The 25,614-nt window shown below is 47.5% G+C and overlaps 1 protein-coding gene across 6 annotated transcripts in view; it reads left to right on the top strand.

Annotated features, from left to right (window-relative positions):
* ST3GAL3 (ST3 beta-galactoside alpha-2,3-sialyltransferase 3) overlaps nt 1-25,614 on the top strand; it is a 494,104-nt gene that overhangs the window by 268,744 nt on the left and 199,746 nt on the right. For all 6 annotated transcript variants that reach the window (XM_088455666.1, XM_088455665.1, XM_088455668.1 and 3 more), the window contains one exon: nt 11,221-11,263. In XM_088455666.1, coding sequence (XP_088311792.1) covers nt 11,221-11,263 — 43 coding nt within the window. The remainder of the gene's footprint in view (nt 1-11,220; nt 11,264-25,614) is intronic.

Raw genomic sequence — 25,614 nt, 5'->3', positions numbered from 1 at the left:
CACAGACCCTCAATTCCTAAGAGTTCAGAGTGTCCGAATTTAATGGCAGCATTTCACGGATGAAGAGCCCAAAGTGTGGCTTTGTGTTTGCTAATGGCAAGTGTTACTTCCAGAGATAAAACACAGCAATGTGCTTCTGAAAATACTCATCTCTGGGCCTGATTCAGAGACGGACGCTCTGATTCAGGGCGTTTTTTGGGGGGGGGAGTGGCCTCCTGGCCGCTCGCATAGCTGTGGGTGACCACCCACAGCTATAGCGAGCAGCCAGGTTGATGGTCGCTATGGTCAAGACCATCGCGACCATCTAACTTGCAACGAGACCCATGTGGTAGGGTCTCGTGGCCACAAGCTCCAGAGAGCTTTCGGCTCTAATAGAGCCGGAAGCTCTCCCACTGACATCACTGGTGATGTCAGTGGGGCCGCTCACAAACGGCAGGCGTTCGCTTGGGAACGCCTCCGTTTGTGATGCCACCCCCCGGCCATGCCTACCAAACGGGGCAAGCTGTCACTCACCATCGACAGCTCACCCCCTTTGGTGCGAGACCCGGAGCCGGCTCCGTTGTGCGCATGCCCAGTGGGCAAACATCGACCCAGTTGCGAGCACTTAGCGCTTGCGACCGGGTCTGAATCAGGCCCTCTGTTACTAAAACTGCTGTGCAACTGACCCCTAATGCATGAGAGTGGCCATCATTATTCACTAACTTGGGGGCTGATTTAATTAGGGACGATGTGCCGCTCCAGTACAGTGCATCGCTTCTATCTATTTTCCACGCACCCTATTAAGCATTGCAGGAAAATCAGCGATGCAGAGAGTACCGTAAATGGCGAATAGGTGCAGAGATTACGGTGGCATCCTAGCACTCTGTCTCATGCTCACTGTCTACTCCATCTGTGTCTCCCAACTCTGTCTACCCCCACCCTTGACTTCTACCACCGTACTAATCAGGGGCGTTTCTAGAGAGGAGGGTGCCCGTGTGCAGTCTCCGACACGGGCGCCCTCCTCTCCGCCCGGTGGCTTGCAGCATACTGAGCTGTGCGCGGCCAGCGCCGGAGTTATAGACTCTGGGTACTAGAGTGTGCCCAGAGTCTATATTGTATGCACAGGGCACCGGGGAAAATGGCTGCCGCGGCCATTTTCCAGTCGTTTTACAGCGCCGGAACCCCGCACCAACGTGGGTTTCGGGAGAGGTAAGTAATATTATGGGTGCAGGGTGTGCGGTGCAGGGCCCTCCTGGACCCAACACCCTGCACCCATTATAGATACGCCCCTGGTACTAATTATTTGAGTGTTATGACCACTGATGCAGCAATGTTTATATACCATGTACTTGTCCTGCATTGTCTTGTACTGTAAGTCACTGTTCTCTTGTTCTACTGAATTGTTTATGTGCTTTGCTAGGCGCTGCAGAACCCTTGTGGCGCCATATAAATAAAGAATAATAATAATAAGGGATGTAGTTTATATCCCAGCTGTCAGAATCCCGGCGCCAGAATCCCGACCACTGGCATTCCGACGGTAAGTATTTGGGGGTTAGGGTTAGTGGTTAAGGTTAGGCTACGAAGGGGGAAGGTTAGGTATAGGCTGCGGGAAGCGAGGGGTAGATTTAGGGGTAGGGTTAGGACACTTACTTGCAGGTGTCAGTATCCTAACTCTGAATGGATGCTGGTTTCGGGCACCCCGTACCCAACACCTAATAATAATTTACCCTTTAATTCATGTGACCCTTTGGGATTAAATGAACTTCAGGAAAAACTGGTTCTTTTGCTAATATAGAAATTTGTTGTTGTCCACGAACGTGAAGACATAACCCATTAGGTCAGAGTAATTCGGGATGGACATTCGCAAGAAGGTCAGTTGAGTAATGTAAAACTAGGCCTTTGGAGAACTGAGGTAGGCAGGGGACTTGTGGCTTGTGTGTGTATCTATCACCTCTATGTGTCCATTGTATGGTGCATGTACAGCTCCCCCCCATTGGTCTTATAACATTGGGCAGACTATGAAGTTATCAGATGGGTGTTATGACATTCTGTATTGTGATATCTGATCCGGTTGAAGCATGTAGCTCTGCAAGTGGTTGCCCAGCCCTGGACAGATAATGTAAGATGTCCTGCAGACATGACTTTGATTACTTTTGAGGGCTTATTCTCTAATAAGAAAGAAAGCTGGGGATCAGTGCCACTAGATGTATTTATCAGGTGTCTTAGAAGGGACTTCTAATTTCTTAGAGGGTATTTGTTGTGGTGCAAGATATGAAAGGCTGTATCCCCTGTTATCATCGGTATGACAGTGTACCAAATGATCAGGAGCACAGGAATTTCCTAGTATTAGGGAGTGCGGCAGGTGACCTCTGCATTGCACACGTGGGGGAAGGCAGTAGCACTAATTATGCACCAGTACCGTCTTGTTGAGATTTGTATTCTGCATCTAAGGGCCTGATTCGGAAGCGCACGCAATTCAAACGCATGGCCGATGCTCACGTAGTCAATCGATTACTTGTCACTGCGCATACGTTACGTGAAAAGTTCAGAAAACTCCTGCGGAGCAGGCGTTACACAGAGTCCAAGTACAAAGACGCCGTTGCGATCGCGACAGGTGGTATCAGATATGGGGCGGCACAGTGATTGGCTTTCCTGGGCAGTGAATGGAGTGAATGCAAAAAAAGTCTGTGTTATAGATGTTTTATGGGAGTTTTAAGGTCCCTCCTTCATACATCGGGGGGATAATAAATATTTTCGGTTAACCCCTGAAAACGGGTATGTTCGAGGATTATACCTCAAATATACAATGATAAATGGGCCTCTATGGGGCATATTCAATTGGGTGCGAGGTTTAGCCAGGTAAAAAACCTGATGTAGTTCTCCCAGCGCCCATTCTGGGGTGGCCACACAGACACTGGGGGGGCCACACAAACCGGGGGTCACACACACACACTCATACACACTTACAAACAGTAATAAACACTCACACACTGACATACTCACCCTGCTGCAGAAGAGCCGGCTTTCAACGCTAGATGAAGAAGACACCGCTTTGGAAGGTAAGTAATTAAGGACTAATTAAGATAATTGGTAATTTCCAATTGCTAAATTAGTCCTATGGGGGGGATACCGCCGGGGTGCCAAAGCAAGTCCCGGTGATTTTTCCTAAAATTACCGATTTTAGGGAAAAGCACACTTGCTCTGGAGGTGCGTGAAGTAAAAACTCCCGGCACATAAAAAAAGAATAAAAAAATGCACCTATTTGAATAGCAAAAATCCCGCACCTGCAGAAAAAACCTCGCAGGTATGGGTTTTTTACTATTCCCGCAGCCAATTGAATATGCCCCTATGTGAGGCTTTGTGACAAAATACAAACATATATCCCCAGTGTCATTGTGTTTCCTATTTAAGGCCCTCATTCAGAGCCGTACGCTCTGAGCAGAGCGCACGCTCTGAATGAGGGCCGGTCTCCATGAAAATGGAGCGTCCTCCTGGACGCTCGTATAGCTGTGGGTCACCACCCACAGGCTATACGTGCGTGCATTTTGATGGCCGCGATGGTCGTGACCATCGCGACCATCGAAACTGCGAGCCGGAGCCTGCGGTTGAGGTTTTCAACCGCAAGCCCCGGAGTGATTTTGGCTCTATCAGAGCCAAAATCACTCCCACTGACATCACTAGTGATGTCAGTGGGGCCGGCTTCTGACGGGAGGCGTTCCCGTGGGAACGCCCCCGGCAGGGAGGCACGCCCCCGGCACGCCTACCAAAGGGGGCGTGCTGTCAATCAACATTGACAGCACGCCCCCTTTGATCGGACACAACGAGCGAAGGACTTTCCTTCGCTCGTCGCGTCTGGCGCATGCGCACGACGGAGCTCCCTCCGTCGTGCGCATGCTCAGTCCAGAACATCGACCCACTTGCGAGCGGACAGCCGCTCGCGAGTGGGTCTGAATCAGGCCCTAAGTTCCTCTCCCAGCTTTTGGAACCATTTGGTTGACGTATGAGATGCAGAATTCGGTATGAGCGGAGAGACATATTGCAGGACATTATATTTACCTATGGTGTTTGTCTTGTCCCTGGTGCTTTCCCGAACCATAGATGTGTTTTCATTTCTAAAGCTCCAAAACTACAGCTTTGTTATATATAAAATTATCACATTCTGTGCCATTTGTTCTTCAGCTTTGTAAACTGGAGGCCTCTCTACAAGTTTGCACTAATCGAGTTAGTTCAGATAACAATGACGCTCCTATGAGTCACTCTGTAACCTTTAGCTTAATAAAGGCACGGGAATGCATCTATAGTGTCATAGACATTTCCACCCTGCGGAAATTAAACTACAGTAATTGCTGGCATGTTTGACTTTCTAAACCAGCAATAACTCCTGTGTAAACTGGGATAACTGTGTAGTCGACTGGGGAGGGGCGTGTAAGCTCGTTTAGCTTTATTTACATGTTTTTGGGGAATTGTCCTCTTAGAGCAGAGATGGGGAACCTCAGGCCCGGGGACCGTATAAGGCCCCGGAATCATTTGGTCTGGCCCTCTGAGCTTTTATCTGCTAGCCTCATCTGGCTAGCAGGGTGCCTAGAATGTCACCCTGCAGCCAGAATCTATGCAGCAGTGCCACCTGGATGCTTCAGATGGTCACACCGCTGTGCTTACAGCTACCCAGAGCATCCTCAGGATGCAGATCCATGATCTTGGCAGAGGTGATTGTGGCCCCGCCCTGTGTGACATCACATGTAGGGGACGTAGCCTGCACCAGTCTTGCGAATAATGTTATATATATCAAAATGGCCCTCGGCAGAAAAAAGGTTCCCCACCCCTGTCTTAGAGTTATGTCATACATGTCTAGACCAGAGGTTCCCAAACGCCAATACAGTCCAGGTTTTAAGGACATCTATGCGTGAGCACAGGTGACTTAATTAATACCTCAGTAAATTTGATTTAACCATCTGGACTCAAGCATGCATATCCTTAAAAACTAGACTGTAATGATGGAATTTGGGAACCTGCTATAGACTATTGATGTATACTAAATACAGGACTGAATGGTCTGACACATTTTATTTCCCCTGGTTGCCGGAGAAAAGCCATTCTCAGATTTATCTTGTAGCTTTTGGCTGATTGGGACAGCACAGTGGTGCAATGATTAGCACTGAGGTCTTGGGTTTGATTCCTACCAAGGCCCTGTATGTGTGTAGTTTGTATGTTCTCACAGTGCATGCGTGGCTATCCTCTGGGTATTCCAGTTTCCTCCCACAATCCAAAAACATACTGGTAGCTTGGCTGGCTTTCAAAAAAAAAAAATTGCCCTAGTGTACTGTATATGTGTGTGTGTCCATGTGCTAGGGAATAAAGATTGTAAGCTCCACTGGGCAGGTACTGATGTGAATGCAAAACGATGCAGAATATGTGTTATATAATAAACTGTTAATAAATAATTGTTACAGCAGGTGGCATACAATGTAGTACAGACTTGCAAATTAATTTTGTTAGCCAACTTAAAATGGCGGCAGCTTGTGATTGGTCCTCTTGCTAACATTCCTCCCGGCTACATGTGAGGTCATCATTTAACCTTGATTTGTGAGCAAACAAGCCTTCATTATGTTCCAGTTCTATCACTCATTCTCAGCCAAGTCACTAGAATAGTGATAATAATCCATGTGTGTAGCCAATTGCTCTCCGATCCGATTGTGGAACAGTTGTGCAGCATGGCCGATCCCAGTGGTCTCTGAACACCAAACTCTGGGAAGTCTACGGATCCATGATCTTGGCAGAGGTATCAGTGTTCTGTATGTTGTAGTGTGCCTGGTGCTAGGGTGCACAGGTGTCCGTCCATAAACAGAGTTTGGTCATAAGCCAAGAATTACTGAAGATCACTATCTTCATTCCAAAGCAGGAGACACACAGAACCTATCATAAGGTCTTTATTTGCTTCTGCAACCTTGGAGCCATGGTAATATCATAACTGTGAATCTGGTGAAAGAGAAATGCACTGATCCGGTAGCTCTGTTACATTGCATCCAACTTATACCCCTTTTACACCAGAGCAAAAACCTGGGTTTTTGCTGGGTCTACCCGGGTCGCAGCTCAGTGTAAAAGGGTCCCTGAAAAATAACCCAGGTCAAGTGACCCAGCAATCCAACCCAGGTACCTAGCAGAGTTGGACCCAGGATGGACCCGGGTAATGGTGCATTGTAAACGGTGCAACCTGGGTTATCTGACCTGGGTCATGCCTAAAATGAGCTGATTGGTGGTTGTGGGGCATTCACCTCCCACTTTTTATGACCTCACAGGTTTAGCAGGGCAGACCTGAGTTCAGTGTGAACAGGGCTGACCTGGGAGTAACCCAGATCGAAGGTGCAGTGTAATACCCCTTTTACACCTAAATTCCGGGTCTGACCCGGAGTTGGAACAAAGTTCCTATCTGGATCAGACCCGGAATTTTGCCGGCGCTGACTCGGGTTATTCCCGAGTCAGCGTCGCTCACACCGCAGTCGGGTCTGCATAGACCCGTAGCGTTCCCGCTAGGCTGTTTTAGCGGGGCGCGGCGCCCTGCCCTCCTTCTGGAGGGCAAAAAGCACCCTGCCCTCCAGGAGGAGGGCAAAAAGCGCCCTGCCCTCACAGCCTGCGGGAGCCGTTCTCACCCGCGGGACGCAGTGTCCCGCGGGTAGAGAAACATGCGGTGACCCGGTCACCGCCGGAGAATAGACGCCGGGCGCATGTGCCCGGCATCTATTCTCCCTGTCTGCAGGGCTTGGGGGCTGCCCGGCGTGTCCGTAAGTGCCGGGCACGCCCCCAAGAGTGACGAAAAGTGGACGCGTCTTATAGACACGCCCCCTTTTCCGATGACCACGCCCCCTTCTCGGTCGCATGCCCTCTCTAGCTCCGGCGCCCTGCCTCCCGCCGGAGCTAGAGGGAACACTAGACCCGGCTTTTGCGGAGTGAAAGTGGACGCTTGGAGATGACGTCATCTCCAAGCGCCACTGAAGCCGGACCAATCGGCCGGCTAGCAGCGCACTCCAGGTCTTCGTGACCCAGAGTGCGCTGTTCCCATAGCAGGGTTTCACGGGCTACGCCCGTGTTAAACCCTGCTAGTTACCTGGGTTGGATTGCCAGGTCACTCGACCCGGCGATCCAACCCTCTCCCCTTTTACACCAGGGAGCTGCCCGGGTTAACCCTTCAAAAACCCGGGTTTTAGCTCCGGTGTAAAAGGGGTATTAATGGGTCGGACCTGGGTTTTTGGTGGAAAAGAGGTATTGTTCAAAATGCAATTAATCCAAGAAGCTGCTGTTAACATGTCCATGTATTGTCTGGTATTCATTGTGTTGGCTTGTCCATAACCTGGAATAAATGACAAACCCATTCAATTTGACTGAAGACTATTCTGCTTGTGCTTCAGAAGCCAGATCAGCTGGACCCACAGGTGCCAGGAGTGTAAAACTATACAATAATTTGGATTTGTCATACGGATGGGTAGGGGGGCTACTGTAACAACTATTTGTCTGGTCCTGGAGAAAACGTCACTTTACTGTACTGTCTGTACTAGTGTTTCCTTTGGCACCTAGCATGAATCTGTTGTAATTCACAGAAATTTGGACTACTCTGTAATTATCTGCATCCTTTCCCAATTGTCAATAACATAAGTGAACTATAATAGCCTCCTTGTTGACACGTGGGCCGTTAGGGTATAAACCTCTGTCAGAAGGAAATCAGTTGTTACTGCCACTTAACTTGTGCGCCGTGGGGCAGTTACAGACGGTGGAGCACTGATCGAGCCGGCTGTGGCTGTGTGCACGCAGTCAGGTGCAGACATCATCCAGCTGTATCACATGCCCAGGTCTGGTGCCTGATTATAAATGTTGATTGTCCACAACTAAACTGTGTGTATGAAGCCATCTCCAATTTAAGGGAATGTGATGAGGGTGATGGTGGCAGGAAGAAGCCACAGACTGGAAGTTATATAGCGTAAGGAGCAGGGTCCCCAGCAGCACAGAGTATATCAGGAGATGATTGATGTGTTAGTGAGGACAGGGCTGCATGTGACAGGGGCAGTGACATGATGGGAAGAGGTGATGGAGGCAGCAAGAAGCCACAGACTGGGAGCTTTATAGTGTAAGGAGCAGGGTCCCCAGCAGCACAGAGTATATCAGGACATGAGTGATGTGTTAGTGAGGACAGGGCTGCATGTGACAGGGGCAATGACATGATGTGATGAGGGTGATGGAGGCAGCAAGAAGCCACAGACTGGGAGTTATATAGTATAAGGAGCAGGTTCCCCAGCAGCACAGAGTATATCAGGAGATGAGTGCTGTGTTAGTGTGGACAGGGCTGCATGTGACATGATGTGATGAGGGTGATGGTGGCAGCAGGAAGCCACACCCTGAGAGTTATATAGTGTAAGGAGCAGGGCCCCAGCAGCACAGAGTATAACAGGAGAGGAGAGACAGGGCTGCATGTGTCAGGGGCATACTTGTCTACTTTAAATAACTCTTCCCTGGGAGAAGCCTAGGAATTGGGCAGGAATGCGGGAGATCCAACTACTCATCCGGGGCAGCAGGGGACTACTCGAAATATTGGGAGTCTCCGGCAACTTTTAGGAGACTATGCAACGTGTGGACAGGGGCAGTCACATGATATGAGGAAGGGAATGGTGGCAATAGGAAGTCAAATTGAGATTGCCAAGACTTGCGTCATCAGAATTCCATGCAGACTGCAAAATGCAGTGCTTCGCAGCATCGCGCAGTGGGGGGGGGGGGGGAGGGCTGTATGGTATGATTTGCTCCAAATTATGTCATTACATCCCCAACCACTTTATTGGTGAAGTAAATGGGTTCCCGAAAATCGGGAGTCCCCCAAACAATTTGGGAGAGTAGGAAAGTATGGTCTTCCAGCCCTGCAGAGTAATGTGAGGCTCTTGTCACTCTTTAATTTGTATTAAATATAAGTGTAATACACACATCTGGAAAAGAGGTCAATCTACAAAGAAGTATTTAGCAACATCAATAATTTATAATTTCTGCCATTAACTAATTAGTTCTAATCCCGACCTATAGTATTGTTTACATTGTTTTATTTCACCGTTTTCTTGATTTCGTAATGATTATTATTCTGAGAAGCGATTGGCAAAATTTTCACAATTGTTCCACCAAATATGCGCCTCATTTGGTGGCAGAAATGTGCACATTTTGGCAGCGGAATTTGGACTTCAGGGTTCCCCGTCCTACCCCAACTATATAATACAGCAGAATGAACTGACTGTTGCTGTCTCGGCTCCATCCATAGACTATAAATTCACATTTGCAAATACATAGCGGAATAAATAGCATTGAGCAGAATGATGACGCAGAAGGAGATATTGAAGATTATATCACTGGACTCTGCGGTACCTGTTCCTGCGCAAGACTCGATTCACGTAAAAAAAATGTCACAACAACCTGACTCACCAGTATTCCGTGCCTTTATCTATAGATCTGAGATGTTTGCTGCCATGTGTATATATTACAGTCCCCTGTAGATTATGAGAATTGTGGTTCTCCACACATGACCTCTGAGAACGTAGAATAACTTCCATCTCTGCACTAACTAAACATACATCAGACATTTATTACTTCCCACCACGGTATATTTAAACATCTATCTTGTATAAGTTATTAGATTTGTAGATGTCGATCCGAGGTCCCGAATAACAGACGTTGTGTATCGGATCCCGCTTCCCACGGTATTGCTGGTTGCGTTGGTACTTTTGCAACTCCTCACAATGTATATATTTCTTATTATCCTACCACAGTGTCTCAGGCCGTGGGGTCCTGGAGCTTTGGGCATTCTCTGTAATATATGCCTATTCTTGGTCTGCCTGTGACTGTACATTATATGAATGATGGGTAATATTATCTCTGTGTAAACATTAGTGAAGCCATTTTTCCCAGAAGCACATAACTAATGAGCAGACTGCGTAGGGGAACGTGACTGCTTTGTTGTCACATACTGTGGGTCTTATAAACTTCTCTCTTAACGTTTGCAAATCCCAATAGATTATTTGAACATCATACTTTGTGAGTGTGGCATTTAAAGGGACTGGTACGACTCAATTGTGCAGTATATGGTGCAATGGCCTCAGCATGTTTTACTATAAGTCTAAACTTTATATTCTAAAGTGCACTTATCATAAATTGCCTTGTGTTGTACTAACCAGTTACTATTATGCTGCATTTCATTCCACAAATGATTGTGCTTTTTGTTTTTGTTTTTTTTAATTTGGCTCTTCCATTATCTGGTGCCATTTACTGTTTTATGCCAGTAGATCCACTATGCAAATTAATATTGACCATATATTCTAATTGTTAAAGGTGTCACTAGCCATTGGAGATTGACTTTAAAGACATACATGGTTGTTTTTTTTTTTTTTACCGTTTTCCTTTAACAATCCTGCTTAATGTTTTAAAGTGGTCCTGTCACCTATAGACAACAACGGAGGCGGCCATTTTTGCAGTCCGCTGGGAACGAGCGACACCACTGAGGCCTGTGACACAAAGCAGTGGTGGTCCAGGCCACACAGTGGCCCTCATTCAGAAGCACTCGCAAAATGCGAGCGGTCGCTTTGAATGTGGGCGGCCGCTTGGGTTTTGAAGTGCGGCCTCCTGGTCGCTAGCTAAGCTGTGGGTTACCACCCACAGCTTTAGCGACCGACCAGGTTGATAGTCGCGACCATCGCGACCATCGGGGCTTGCGACGAGACCCTAAGGTTGGGTCTCGGCAACCACAAACCCCAGGGAGCTCCCTGCTCTGATCGAGCAGGAAGCTCCCCACTGACATCACTGCTGATGTCAGTGCGGCCGCCCACAAAACGGCAGGCGTTTGTGAAACCACCCCCCCGCCACGCCTACAAAACGGGGCAAGCTGTCGATCAACATCGACAGCCGCCCCTTTTGTAGTGAGCTCCGGAGCGAGAGAATTTCTCTCTCGCTCCGGGGCTTGCGCACGCGCAGTGCGGCCGCTGCGCGCGCGCGCAGGGCCTAAACATCGACCCTCTTGCGAGCGCTCAGCGCTTGTGAGCGGGTCTGAATGAGATCCAGTGTGTGTAGGGGATGGCTCTAGTCTGAATACACCAATGCGATAAGTGGTGCAGTCCAGAATATGGTTACACTGTATGATATAAATCCCGGTAGGGCCACCTGCTCATTAGGCTAAAATGATAAATCTGTCCTAGGAGATTATTAATCCCTTCTTTTCTTTTTCAGAATATGATCGCCTGGGATTTCTTCTCAAATTGGATTCTAAAATGTAAGTGAGATCATGTTTCTTTCATTTCTATTTGCCACTTTACAACTATTATATTGCTTTAAATATTAGTATAATGGTGTTTGGTGCTAACGATAAGGGGATATTGTCTACTGATACCATCTTTAAGGCACCAACATGAGTTCTGCAGACCGGTGTGAGAAGAATGGGATGATCTACGACCTGGTATCATTGTGCATCCTATGGGATCACCGCAAGTTGGCGTTATGTGATAGTTACGAGAATACGATGTATGAACTTACTAGGGAGCAATGATATCGCTGAGACACAAATATTAAAGACACGTACACTTTACTAGTCCTAGTGGTTCACCAGGAGGACCACAAACTTAATGGCCTGTTTATTAAAGGGCAGAATACTTTCTGAGCATCTGCGGATTAGTAATTCTGGCCTGAATACTAGTGATGATATTGTGGACACTAAATGAAACCGGCTAGTGACCTGTGATTTTTCTGTTTTACTGTCCTGCATTACACCTACTTAGACTGACTTCCCCTTTAGTGCTTCAGGCTGTGTTCTGACAGGAGTCCTCTGCACTCCATCCTCCTGTCAGTAATTTATGACCACTGTGACAGTACAGTAGACAGAGAGTATTTATACTGTCATGGTGGCTCCTATACAATGCTAGCAGGAAGGAGCGCAGATGTCTGGTGTCAGTTGTTGCAGAGCACGGCTGGGAAATAAAGTTATGGGACAGGAAGAGATGTACAGCTCCCGGACAGTATGACCTGAGAGAAGGTTATTTCCCCAGGTGTGGCTCATTAGATCGACAATAAAAAGGTCGACAGTGTATAGGTCGACACCAAATAGTCGTCAGTCAGTCGGTCGGCCGAGACAAAATGTCGACACACAAAAAGGACGACATGGATGTAGGTCGACAGGTACGAAAGGTTGACAGGGTCAAAAGGTCAACACGGTAGTGTCCACAATTGACATTACGCCACACAGTAGTGCCTCTTATTTATGTTATGCCACACACTAGTGCCCCTTGTTCACATCATGCCACACAGTAGCACCCCTCATTCACCTTATGCCACACAGTAGTGCCTCTTATACACATTACACCACATAATAGTGCCGCTTATTTATGCCACACAGTAGTACCCCTTATTCACATTATGCCACACATCAGTGCCCAGTGTTCTCCCCAGAATTTTTTTCAAGCCGGGTGGCATAAAAAAGTAGTCGGGTGGGGGCCTTTGCAATTATGCACGCGCCGGGAAAAGGGGTATCTCCCTTACCATTCCAGGCCGACATGTCTCAGGCTGCTCCCCCACTGGCTCTCAGTCAAAAGTGCCTATTATGCATTGCCCCCTGTAGTTTTCCCCTTTATACATTGCCCCCTGTAGTTTTCCCCTTTATGCATTGCCCCCTGTAGTTTTCCGCTTTATACATTGCCCCCTGTAGTTTTCCCCTTTATGCATTGCCCCCTGTAGTTTTCCCCTTTATGCATTGCCCCTTGTAGTTTTCCCCTTTATACATTGCCCCCTGTAGTTTTCCCCTTTATACATTGCCCCCTGTAGTTTTCCCCTTTATGCAGTGCCCCCTGTAGTTTTCCCCTTTATACATTGCCCCCTGTAGTTTTCCCCTTTATACATTGCCCCCTGTAGTTTTCCCCTTTATACATTGCCCCCTGTAGTTTTCCCCTTTATGCAGTGCCCCCTGTAGTTTTCCCCTTTATACATTGCCCCCTGTAGTTTTCCGCTTTATACATTGCCCCCTGTAGTTTTCCCCTTTATGCATTGCCCCCTGTAGTTTTCCCCTTTATACATTGCCCCCTGTAGTTTTCCCCTTTATGCATTGCCCCCTGTAGTTTTTCTTTGCCCTTATGCAGTGCCCCCAGGCTTAAGTAGTGCCCCTATGTAGTGCCACCAGACTGGCCCCTTATGCAGTGCCCCAGGCTTAAATAGTGTCCCTTATGCAGTACCCCAAGGCTGGCCCCTTAAGCAGTGCCCCCAGGCTGGCCCCTTATGCAGTGCCCCCATGCTTTGTGTCACTTATGCAGTGTCTAAAGGTCCCAGAGGCAGTGAGATGCATAGGAGACAGCAGCAGGGGCCAGTAAACCAAGTCCCCAGGGGCACCACTAAGCCTAGCCTGTCAGGAATAAGCCCAGCATATGACAGCAGCGGAACCAGAGGACGGGAACAGAAAATAGCGGTGAGCTGGAGACTTCTAGCCCGGCTGAATGTGATCAGAGCAGCTGGGAGCCCTCTAGAGAAGACACACAGTCAGGCAAGCTCAGCACAGAAGACAGGCAGCAGTGTCACAGGGGAGTGCAGCACCACGGGGCAGAACTTACCTTTACTTGCTCACTGCTCGCGCTCCCACTCCCGCTGCCTCGCTCTGACTGGATCTAAGTAGATCCAGCAGGCTTACGGCACAGGATCCTCACATCGTCACCCGCGCACTGCATCACTGGGAACGCTTGCCTCTGAAGCGATCAGAGGCTTCTTTAGCCTCCGGTCACTTCAGAGGCCAGCGTTCCACAGTGGGGGCCGGCGGTAGGCTGTTTCAGCCGGGCGATGCGCCCGCAGAAAATAACCTGGGGAGAACACTGAGTGCCCCTTTTTCACATTATACCACAGAGTAGTCCCCCTTATTCAAATTATGCCACACAGCAGTTCCCCTTATTCACATTATGCCACACAGTAGCGCCCCTTATTCACATTATGCCACACAGTAGTGCCCCTTATTCACTCTATGCCACCTATTCATCTTCTTTACCATGGCCAGGCTGACCATGTAGATAAAAACCCAGCACGCAAACAGTATCATCTAATCAGCAACCGCTGATGTCTGTTGGCTCCGTGCCCTTCCATGGCACACTGTCACATCAGCCCAGGATTGAGAGCGGTGGTTGTGGGAGAAGCGAGTATGAGGGCTGGCTGGTAGGGGCAGGCAGGATGGCTCCTCTCCTCCCTGGTTTTCGTCCCTGGTGAAGGAGGAGCTGGGTGTGAGATGAGGGGAGGGGACCGCATCCTCCGCCCTCTTTGTTATTTCACATGTTGTGGCGGCCACCAGTGTACTATAATGAGTCAGTCTGACTAGTTATATAATACCTGGCTGGCCTGCTGGCAATGCTGTCAGCAAAGGGCCCTTTTATTGTTGCATGCCTCTGTGCACTACTGCTAGTTCCACCCCTGCACCCCCTACACATCAGCACCACTGTCTCCCTAAAAAAAGCATAATTTTGTGAGAATATTACAAATACCATTTTAATACTTTTGATTTAAAGCTAAATGTGTGGCCAGCTGGGTGGCTGGTCATTATGCTACCATGTTGACGGGCATATTTTCTTGTGGAGGCCTGGAGCTGGAGCTCCATCTGCCCATACTTGTCGACCTTTGGGCTGCACCCAGGGCCGGTCACTACCACAGCCGTCCATTTCCAGAGTGAAGTGGGCGGTACAAGTGGCAGATGACGCAATTTGCGTCATCTCGGCCCCGCCCCCAGCTCGACAATGATGCAGTTAACGCCATTGTAAAGCGGAGGCAGGGCCAAAATGATGCAATTCACCACAAATCTCAACATCGGCAATCTGTACCGCCTAGTACACTTGGGAATTGGGCACTGGGAGCCTCGGCTTCTCCTCTGGTCGGCCGGAAGCACCACCCCATTTTCGGAGCCTCTTGGCCGTTGCGGGAGAGTAGGCAAGTATGCATCTGCCCCATTGCTAATCTGGCCCTGGAATTATTCACACGCATTTCAGCTGCCATGTCTTGAAAAGTGAACTCATGCACGAAATAATATCATTGTCACAATATGCCATATTTTATATTATAAGAGATCAACTGTAGGGACATGATATCATGCAACCACGGGCCATGCCAGGGATGGACTGGGGCTACTGACCAGCCCTGGTAGTCCTCCTGCGCACGCCCGCAAAAGGGGCGTGACCTCGCAGAACGTGTTTCGTGAATTACGGGGGCTTTGCCTCACGGAACAACCCCTTTTTTCAGTATTCCGGCCGAGCAGCGGAGCTACTCGCCAAGGGTTTAACACCGGACCGGCCATCGGCCCTTCTGACATTTACCAGAAGTGCCAGATGGGCAGTCCGGACCTGGGACACGCTGATGCTTCGCCCTCTTCTCTCAGCACTTATTTGTTTTCTTGTCTCGCAGTAAAAGCACTCCGCAAGGCGAGGAAATCCATCCCGCAGTGAGAACTTTGTGATAGACATGTCTTGATTACACTACCCCTGTACACGGTGCTACAGTATTTTGTTGCTGATGAATTGTGTCAGCATGTGGCGAGGTGGGGGTGGGGGGGGGGGGGTGACGGCTGGTGGGAACCTTTCCTAACCCATCGACTCTGAACTTGCTCTTTTATTCCCGTCTCCTCCTGCCATGTAAAGTTCATGTGTTCTCTCCCAGGGCAGTTTCACAGCAGCACAGGGAGACATTTTTTCCTTCCACTTGTCCCTAGGTGTGTTTGATTTAGATTCATATATTTCCTAATAATTCTCACTGCATGAGTGCAGTAGACGGGAACTTTGAGATTGGCCAAATAGGGTGATCCAGGATGCCTCATTCCTGAAGATTTATCTCGGCTTTAACAAGGGCTCCCACCTCCCACATTCCAGGAGCCCCCCCTCCTTCACTGCTACCAGATATTCTGCTGGCTATAAAACCTGGTGTTATTATGCTGTCCTGTCACTTGTAGCCGGCTGTAAATTATTCCATGAACACGTTGGTGCACTGCAATTACAGCGCTCATTCCTCTCTCCTCCCAGCACTTTCTGACACATACCAGTATATTCCAGAATTTTACATGTTATGTATTTATTGCATTGTGCTCATTGGACGGTTTCATAAATAATAAACATCTATTATCTATTATGATTTTGATTAAGTGCCAGGATATTATTATTTTATACGTTGAGAATGGTTACAGTAATCACCAAGAAGTGCCATAATACTTTGATAGATGTTTTCACAGCAATGTCCTTGCATAACTGATCCGGCACAGCCTCCGCTCAGAGCAAGCGATGAAGAGGCATATATAACTCTTCGACATTGGGTGTGCGTGCTAATCGCTTTACCTATGTATGCCATTGGGTATTAGAGCAGATCCGTACAGGTGCTGGGGAATGGTATACAGTCTGAAACGTGGCACTCTTGTATTATGGGTAAATAAAGCCGCCTTTCTTCCATTCTTCTACACCCGGAATGATGCAGTTTATTTCTCTGTCTCTGGTGTCAGATGACACTGGAACCTGGATATTATTACTTCAGCACTGCAGAAGCTCACATGGGATGTACACCAACAAAACAATGTCACAAATGACTGATCCCTATAAGAACTTCCACATCCTGGACCTGATTCAAAGTTCAAAGTAAAGTAGACACACTTGCGGCTGTCTGTATTGAGAGTAGGCTGCAACTACTGTACAGTATGCAACCGCGCTGCCCCTGTACATGTGCGGAAGAACATTGGCATCACCAACACGCATGTGCGCCAGCCCTTTCCTTGGCGCAGATGTGACTAGAAGCGGCCAGAGCTCTGCATACATTCACCTGTGAACAGCTCGCAATTCTGTCAACACGCCCGAGGCGCACCCACGGAAAACTTATCCTACGTGCAAATGCCCTATAGCCTCCCCCAGTAGCACCCACTCAGCGGCAAGTGGGGATGCGCTGAGATGCGTATGACTCTGAATGGTATGTAGTCAAAATGTAGTGTTAGGGTGCGATTAGGGCTTCAATGTACAAAATACTCTATGTCGATATGCCAACTGTCGACATTCGCAGTGTCAAAGTTGTGAATGTCAACATTTTGCGTGTCGACATAACGTCCATGTTGACATTCTGGTCTTCGAAATCCAAACCATGTCGACATTCTGATGTCGACATTCTAAATGTCGACATGTTGTACCTCACCCCTCTGAATCACCCGTATTCATCCTAATTTGTGTAAGTAGGCCCCGGTAGCGTACTCAGCCTGCTAAAGGTGGACAGATCCGTCCGTAGATGGAATTGTGCACAACTCTGAATGTAGCCTCCGGCATGTAAGACAAGTTCATGATGACATCACAGCTAAAGCAATAGAATGCACTACGGCACCATACAACAATAGTTACACAGTAATCTAGGCTGTCAGAGCGCTTTCAGTATGGGCTTTATGCATCCCACTACCACCATCAGACTCATTTGCCCACTGTAAATCAATCTAGTTGGGACACTAGTTTCTTCAGTTGCTGGTCTCTATTAGGGAAAGCAATGGGGCTGGCTGGGTGCAGCTCAGTGACACTGGACACCGCCGGAGGGGACGTGGCACGTTCTAACATAATATAGTATAATATAATATGGCCATATCCCCAGGTAGATGTGGTCCATAACAATGTGAGGTGGCCATGGCCCCGTGTAGCATGACTGTGCCCGTCTGTTGTGCGCTCGCCACCACTGTCCTGATTCCCCCAGCTGTAGCGAGGTAGGTCTCAGTCAATGACAATTCCTGCACCCCTATCACCTTCCACAGACATCCCCATCAAACGTATCTGATGTATTTTGTTGTATTTAGTCATCCATTTTCTTCTAAGAAACAATATACACTTAAGACGCACCAAGCGGTATTTCAGCGTCAGTACTTGCACATTCGAGGGGAATTTTTTTCAGCATTTACGTAAAGTCGCAGATTTGCGGCCGTCAAGAGACTCACACACGTATGCGTCTCTGTCCTACAGGACCTAAAGGTGATTTGTGTGAGTGGCCAGGCCCGTTCTAGTGCCACGGCTTCTGTCTGGTTAGAAACTGGTGTCAAGGAGTTCTCTGCTAGAGATAAAGAGAAACCCCACAATAATAATAATAATAATAATAATAATAATAATAATAAAGATTATAATAATAATAATAATAATAATAATAATAAATAATAAAGATTATAATAATAGTAATTGTAATAACAATTATAAAAATAATAATAATAAAGATAATAATTATAATAATAATTATAATAATAATAATTATAATAATAGTCATTATAATAATAATAATAATAATAATAATAATAATCAAATAGATGTGAATGAAAAAAAGGTAAATACTCCCTCCTCAGTTTTTTATTTATTTATTATTTATCCAGCAAAAGAAAAATACATTTGTGTACATTTTGTTTCTCACACAACTAATTTATTGAAACTCATCATAGCCCAGAAAAGCTGCTGTCTCCGTAATGAAGATAAAGCCCAGCTGGAGACAGGTAGTGTATTATTGCTACACTCCTGCTGTATACAGGGCAGGGCATGTTATAATGCTTTCACTCATGATTACAGACAATACAAATCTGCATTGCCGATGAGTGACCAGGATAAAGCTATTGCCTTGTACTTTGTTGTATATAATCACGTCTTCTCTAGAGCAGTACGAGTGTTATAGTCACATATATTCCTTTTGCCTTTTGATAGCCCAGGTGGAAAAAAAAAACTCATTATACATTAATATTAGCGGATTTCAGAACAATAGTTTGTGCTCAGTGTTCTGTGCACAGGAATATACATTACAGTTTCATTTGAATGCGGGGGATAGAAAGAAGGGTCTGTATGTAGCACCAGAAGGTGATCTGGTAACATGGGAGCTGATGGTGTACAGAGTACGTGGTATTGAGTTACTATTATGCTACAACAGAGACACATCTCATAGCAGCAGACTTCAGTGGCTCCTCACTGCCGCCTCATTCCTCCCCTCTCATCCCTATCACAGCTAAGGAATTCTCATTGTATGGGAAGAGGCTGAGGGCACGGGCAGAGCCTGATGGATAGTCTTACACCGTAGCTCCAAGAATTTTCATTAAAATGTGTTTTCTATTACAATGGATGAAGATTGACTCATTCTAGACGCATTCATTTCCATCACATGATTAATGTATGATTCAATTGACCAAGTCCTGTAATACACGTGCACAAATGCACATTCATTCTTATCCACTAACAAAATCAGAGAGGATTATGTACACTACTCCCACTCTCAGAATCCTTCATGAGAAAATAACACTGCGTTTGAGTCCACTGCATGTGAGAGATTAGGGCAGCATCCAGTGCGTGTGCAAGAGTGAGTCCGAGTCTAGAGCATGTGCAAGAGTGTGTCAGTGTCCAGTGCGTGTGGCAAGAGTGAGCCGAGCCTAGAGCAAGTGCAGTAGTGAGTAAGTGTCCAGTGCTTGTCCAAGAGTGAGTCCGAGCCTAGAGCATGTGCAAGAGTGAGTCAGTGTCCGGTGCATGTGCAAGAGTAAGTCCGAGCCTAGAGCATGTGCAAGAGTGTATCAATGTCCAGTGCGTGTGGCAAGAGTGAGCCGAGCCTAGAGCAAGTGTAGTAGTGAGTAAGTGTCCAGTGCTTGTCCAAGAGTGAGTCCGAGCCTAGAGCATGTGCAATAGTGAGTCAGTGTGCAGTGCGTGTGGCAAGAGTGAGCCGAGCCTAGAGCATGTGCAAGAGTGTGTCAGTGTCCAGTGCGTGTGGCAAGAGTGAGCCGAGCCTAGAGCAAGTGCAGTAGTGAGTAAGTGTCCAGTGCTTGTCCAAGAGTGAGTCCGAGCCTAGAGCATGTGCAATAGTGAGTCAGTGTGCAGTGCGTGTGGCAAGAGTGAGCCGAGCCTAGAGCATGTGCAATAGTGAGTAAGAGTCCAGTGCGTGTGCAAGAGTGAGCCGAGCTTAGAGCATGTGCAATAGTGAGTAAGAGTCCAGTGCGTGTGCAAGAGTGAGCCGAGCCTAGAGCATGTGCAATAGTGAGTAAGTGTCCTGTGCGTGTGCAAGAGTGAGCCAAGCCTAGAGCATGTACAATAGTGAGTCAGTGTCCAGTGCGTGTGCAAGTGTGAGCCTGAGCCCAGTGTGTGTGAAAGAGTCCAAGACTAGAGCATGTGCAAGAGTGTCAGTGTCCAGTGCGTGGGCAACAGTGAGCCGAGCCCAGAGCATGTACAATAGTAAATCAGTGTCCAGTGATTGTGCAAGAGTGATCCTGAGCCCAGTGTGTCTGGAAAAGTGAGTCCGAGCCCAGTGCATGTGCAAGAGTGAGCCTGAGCCCAGTGTGTCTGGAAAAGTGAGTCCGAGCCCAGTGCATGTGCAAGAGTGAGTCCGAGTCTAGAGCATGTGCAAGAGTGTGTCAGTGTCCAGTGCGTGTGGCAAGAGTGAGCCAAGCCTAGAGCAAGTGCAGTAGTGAGTAAGTGTCCAGTGCTTGTCCAAGAGTGAGTCCGAGCCTAGAGCATGTGCAAGAGTGAGTCAGTGTCCGGTGCATGTGCAAGAGTAAGTCCGAGCCTAGAGCATGTGCAAGAGTGTATCAATGTCCAGTGCGTGTGGCAAGAGTGAGCCGAGCCTAGAGCAAGTGCAGTAGTGAGTAAGTGTCCAGTGCTTGTCCAAGAGTGAGTCTGAGCCTAGAGCATGTGCAATAGTGAGTCAGTGTGCAGTGCGTGTGGCAAGAGTGAGCCGAGCCTAGAGCATGTGCAAGAGTGTGTCAGTGTCCAGTGCGTGTGGCAAGAGTGAGCCGAGCCTAGAGCAAGTGCAGTAGTGAGTAAGTGTCCAGTGCTTGTCCAAGAGTGAGTCCGAGCCTAGAGCATGTGCAATAGTGAGTCAGTGTGCAGTGCGTGTGGCAAGAGTGAGCCGAGCCTAGAGCATGTGCAATAGTGAGTAAGAGTCCAGTGCGTGTGCAAGAGTGAGCCGAGCCTAGAGCATGTGCAATAGTAAGTTAGTGTCCTGTGCGTGTGCAAGAGTGAGCCGAGCCTAGAGCATGTGCAATAGTGAGTAAGAGTCCAGTGCGTGTGCAAGAGTGAGCCGAGCTTAGAGCATGTGCAATAGTGAGTAAGAGTCCAGTGCGTGTGCAAGAGTGAGCCGAGCCTAGAGCATGTGCAATAGTGAGTAAGTGTCCTGTGCGTGTGCAAGAGTGAGCCAAGCCTAGAGCATGTACAATAGTGAGTCAGTGTCCAGTGCGTGTGCAAGTGTGAGCCTGAGCCCAGTGTGTGTGCAAGAGTCCAAGACTAGAGCATGTGCAAGAGTGTCAGTGTCCAGTGCGTGGGCAACAGTGAGCCGAGCCCAGAGCATGTACAATAGTAAATCAGTGTCCAGTGATTGTGCAAGAGTGAGCCTGAGCCCAGTGTGTCTGGAAAAGTGAGTCCGAGCCCAGTGCATGTGCAAGAGTGAGTCTGAGCTCAGTATATGTGCAAGAGCAGGTTAGGGTCCAGGGCATGTGCAAGAGTAAGCCTGAGCTTATTGCGTGTGCTAGCGTCCGAGCCCAGTGATTGCAAGAGTGAGTCCAGGCTCAGTACTTCTGCAAAAGTGAGTCTGAGTCTACAGTATGTGTAATATTGGGTAATAGTGGGTCTGATTCAGGGATGTACTCAATGGCGATATTTATGCATTTGAGCAAGTATCAGTAATTTGCGCATGCGTATTAGTCGCAATGCGTATGCGTCAAGTTTCCTTACCATTGTCCCTTGCAGTGAGTATTTACTTGTATAGTGATTTACACACAGGAACCGTATGTGAGCGGCAAAAAATGATTTGCATATTTTCGCATATGTACAAATTTGCAACAGCGGTGGGATTAACTAAATAGGGCCTTAGGGCCTGATTCAGAGCCGAACACTCTGACCAGAGCGCTCGCTCTGAATCAGTGCCCTCCTCCATGAAAATGTAGCGGCCTCCTGGCCGCTCGCATAGCTGTGGGTGACCACCCACAGCATATGCGAGCGTCCATGATGATGGTCGCGATGGTCATGACCATCGCGACCATCGGGCTTGCGACGGAGACCCTGTGGTAAGGTCACGCTGCCGCAAGCCCTGGAGTGATTTTGGCTCTATCAGAGCCAAAATCACTCCCACTGACATCACTAGTGATGTCAGTGGGGCCGGCTTCAGATGGTAGGCGTTCCCATGGGAACTCCTCCGTCTGGCAGCCACGCCCCCGGCACGCCCACCAAAGGGGGCGTGCTGTCAATCAACATCAACAGCACGCCTCATTTGGTGCGAGACCTGTAGCGATGGAGAGCCCTTCGCTCGCCGGGTCTTGCGCTTGCGCACGACGGAGCTCCCTCCGCCGTGCGCATGCGCAGTGGGGGAACATCGACCCGCTTGCGAGCGTTCTGCGCTCGCGAGCGGGTCTGAATGACCCCCTTAGGTCAGAGCTCACACATATGATATCCCGGTTTCCCCAGGGCTGTGTACTTTTTCCGTTCTAAATGTTTCACTCACAGTGCTCATTTTCTGTAACTCAGTTATACAGGAAAAGTGACCCTAGAAAGGGTTGTAATTTGCGTGCTCCCCTCCTCAGATCTCAAACTTCAGATCTACTTGTCTATTTATGAGGCGAAGAAGAATTGAACCCGATGGTTAGCGTCCATCTCTGATGTTTAGGGGTCTGCGTAGGTGCAGGACCCGCCGCAGCATGATTGACATTCTGTGGCGTTTGGGGATGTGATCTCCGGGAAGGAGGAGGCCAGGGTCTGCATCGATGGACGCAGATTTTTCTGGCCTCACAAGTGACCAGGCACCGGCCAGGCTAAGGTAAGCTTCAGCTTATGCAGCCCAGCCATTGGAGCAGCCGTCGCAATGGTTGCGATGGTGATCCAAGACAGGGTCTACAGACGCTGCACTCAGATCGCCAATGCAGCAAGGAGATGTCTATGTCATCAGAAGATGATTCAGGTGATAACTTCTGACAGTGGCTTCTGTGTTTTGTGCAGTCTACGCGCCCTACGTGGTTCGTGAGCTGCGTGAAAGGGGTCAGGTTGGATTTCATTTGACAGATGTGAAAGGAAACAACCTGAAACCTGATCATCCCCAGAAACAGGACATCTGCACACCCCAATATTGATGTGCCCCCAACCCCCATCTCAGCTATTCTCCAGACCCATCTAATGAAATCTGACCTGGGCCAGAGAATCTCATAAAACATACAAAGGATGTGTGGAAACATGAGGGTCTCACTTCTTCTGCTACTTTCATTGTTTTACGACAAAAAAAAAGCGGAATAACAAAATCGTTTATCAAGCCGTCCCATGTGTGTGTCCCGGAGCGAGGGCCTGGACCATATTTTTACAGCTTTCATTAAGATCTGACACAGCAGACTTTCCTCTATGAAACCCTCGTACTGGAAGCAGCTGGCACAAGAGCCTTGTCTCTAGATTTATATACAGCACATTCCTGTACACGCAGTTTTCTACCCTGCACACATAACATAGCAGGGTTGTGTTAGTATGAAATCTTTTTTTCATAGTCAGGTACAGTTAGTATTACGTCTGTCATAAAACAGCGAGCACTAGGCCAGTTGGCGTAGCGTATTATGAATGCCGTTTAGTCACTAATTTGCGGTGCAAGTCGCTTTAGAAAGAATTGCTTTCCAGTCTAATCGTGTGGTTCCAAAGCACAAAAGTTATTTATGTAAAAAGGGGTAACACGATGTAAGTTTAACAATTACAGTAAACAGCAATAAAATAGTACACTGAGTATAGCCGATACATACGCGTGTGCACTGGTCCCAGTATACAGTCATTCTGTCCTGATGTCTGCGGTCGCAAAGATGTCTGTACACTGGGGTCAGGACACAGCCTATATACCTTACAGGTTTCAGAGTTAACAAAGGGACAAATTGACAGGTTCTCATTGGTTCTTGCTTCTGGGTAATCTGGTCATTGGTCAGTTCACACGGTGTCATCAGGGGTATGGCTCAGTCTTCCAACAGTCACATTGTGTAGCTTCCCGCTGAAGAACTGGATAATACTAGCTACAACACTGCATACTAGTAATAACATTCTACTCAATAACTCCCTATCATCCATAACTAGCGGACGCATGATGTAGCAGCCACTCCGTGGGGCGGTGCTGGCAGGTGCCTGGGACCAGACGTACTGCTAGCAGTTGTACTTGGAGTGCCTAGCCGTTTGAGAATAACCCCTCACTTGCCGACTAGTCCATACTCCCTTCCTCAAGAAATCTATCCCGGGCATCTCAGTACCAACACCAGAACTGTATCGTCAGGTATCAGCGGGATGCCGCTGGTACCATCATCATTCTGCGTATAAGACTCTTCCTATATATCCCCAATATTCTCCATATATCAGGAATTTCCTCCTTGTGACTTTTTCTGGAATTTTGACCCATACATATAAATCATCAATTAAGTACTCTCTTCACATTCAGCAGTATTGAATATTGATCTTCTTTGTGTTTATTCATATAATTGTGTGCCAAATTGATTATTGCTATTCAGTTAATTCCGCTTTATGTGTGTTACATGTTTTTTGTGTTACTTATATATATTGAGATTTATATGTGCTATATGTACCAATTCATTTGATATTCTCCATTAAAGTACGTTATATATCTACATATTTTTTCATTCATTAGCAAGACTAGTGCATATTGGATTAGGTTCCCAATTAAGAACATCAGAGCTGAGCGCAGTATATAACTCTATTTATCGAATTTATGTCCCAACAGAGTCAGCTGTTAATTATACTGCAACTTGTTAGCAATCAATTTAACTCAGTGCGCAGGTACCCCCCCTCTTTTTTTCTAATAATTGTAAAGCGATCATACCCAATTATTTGACTTTGACAGTATGTAGTGTGAATTCACAGTGCGCATGCCCAGAACATTGTGCACACGGATATGCACCATTGCAGGTCTGTGTGACTTTGCCATTTACGTCAGCACACAGGGAGGGAAGAGGGTGTTTTACTGCAGCCCATGTACTGTAAGGGTGCGTTTGCACAATAGCGCCTGGAAAAAACGGCATGCAGCATCTACGCACAGCTGTATTATTTGCAGGTGGCCAGGGGCAAGTTCAAACAGTGGATGATGACACCGGAACCAGCTAATCGCTTGCGATAGCTCTTCTGACACTGATTGGTCGCTTGGGCACATATGATGTTTTTGTGAGTGTGTTTAACCACTTGCCTGGCGTGGACGCATCATTTGCGACCACACCAGGCCGTGCGTTCTTTGACATGGTCGCAAACACTGCGACCAGTTATAGACGCCCATTGGTGGCTGCCGGAAGATAAACTTCCAGCAGACGCCAATCGCAGAGGGACCTCCCAGCATCACTGCCTGGCAGCACCCCCCACCCAGTGGCTGCAGAGAGGAGCAATGTAAAGTCCAGTTGTAGTGATGTTCCAATCATCCATCGACCAATGTACCGCTGACCAATATTAAAAATCGACATTAGCATTGTGTTAAAATATATATATATATACACACACATATATATATATATATATATATATATGTATTTATTTTTTTAATCGTGATGGATCACTTATAATAGATGTTCTTGACCTAAATTAATAATTGTTTTTTTTATATTATTTTCTATTTATTTTTATTAAAATAAGCAATATATTTATTTCTTTTTTTTTT

Source organism: Taudactylus pleione, unplaced genomic scaffold (genome assembly GCF_031769625.1).
Source record: "Taudactylus pleione unplaced genomic scaffold, aTauple2 ptg000662l, whole genome shotgun sequence".
NCBI classification, from domain to species: domain Eukaryota; kingdom Metazoa; phylum Chordata; class Amphibia; order Anura; family Myobatrachidae; genus Taudactylus; species Taudactylus pleione.
This window is presented reverse-complemented; position numbering and strand designations above follow the sequence as displayed.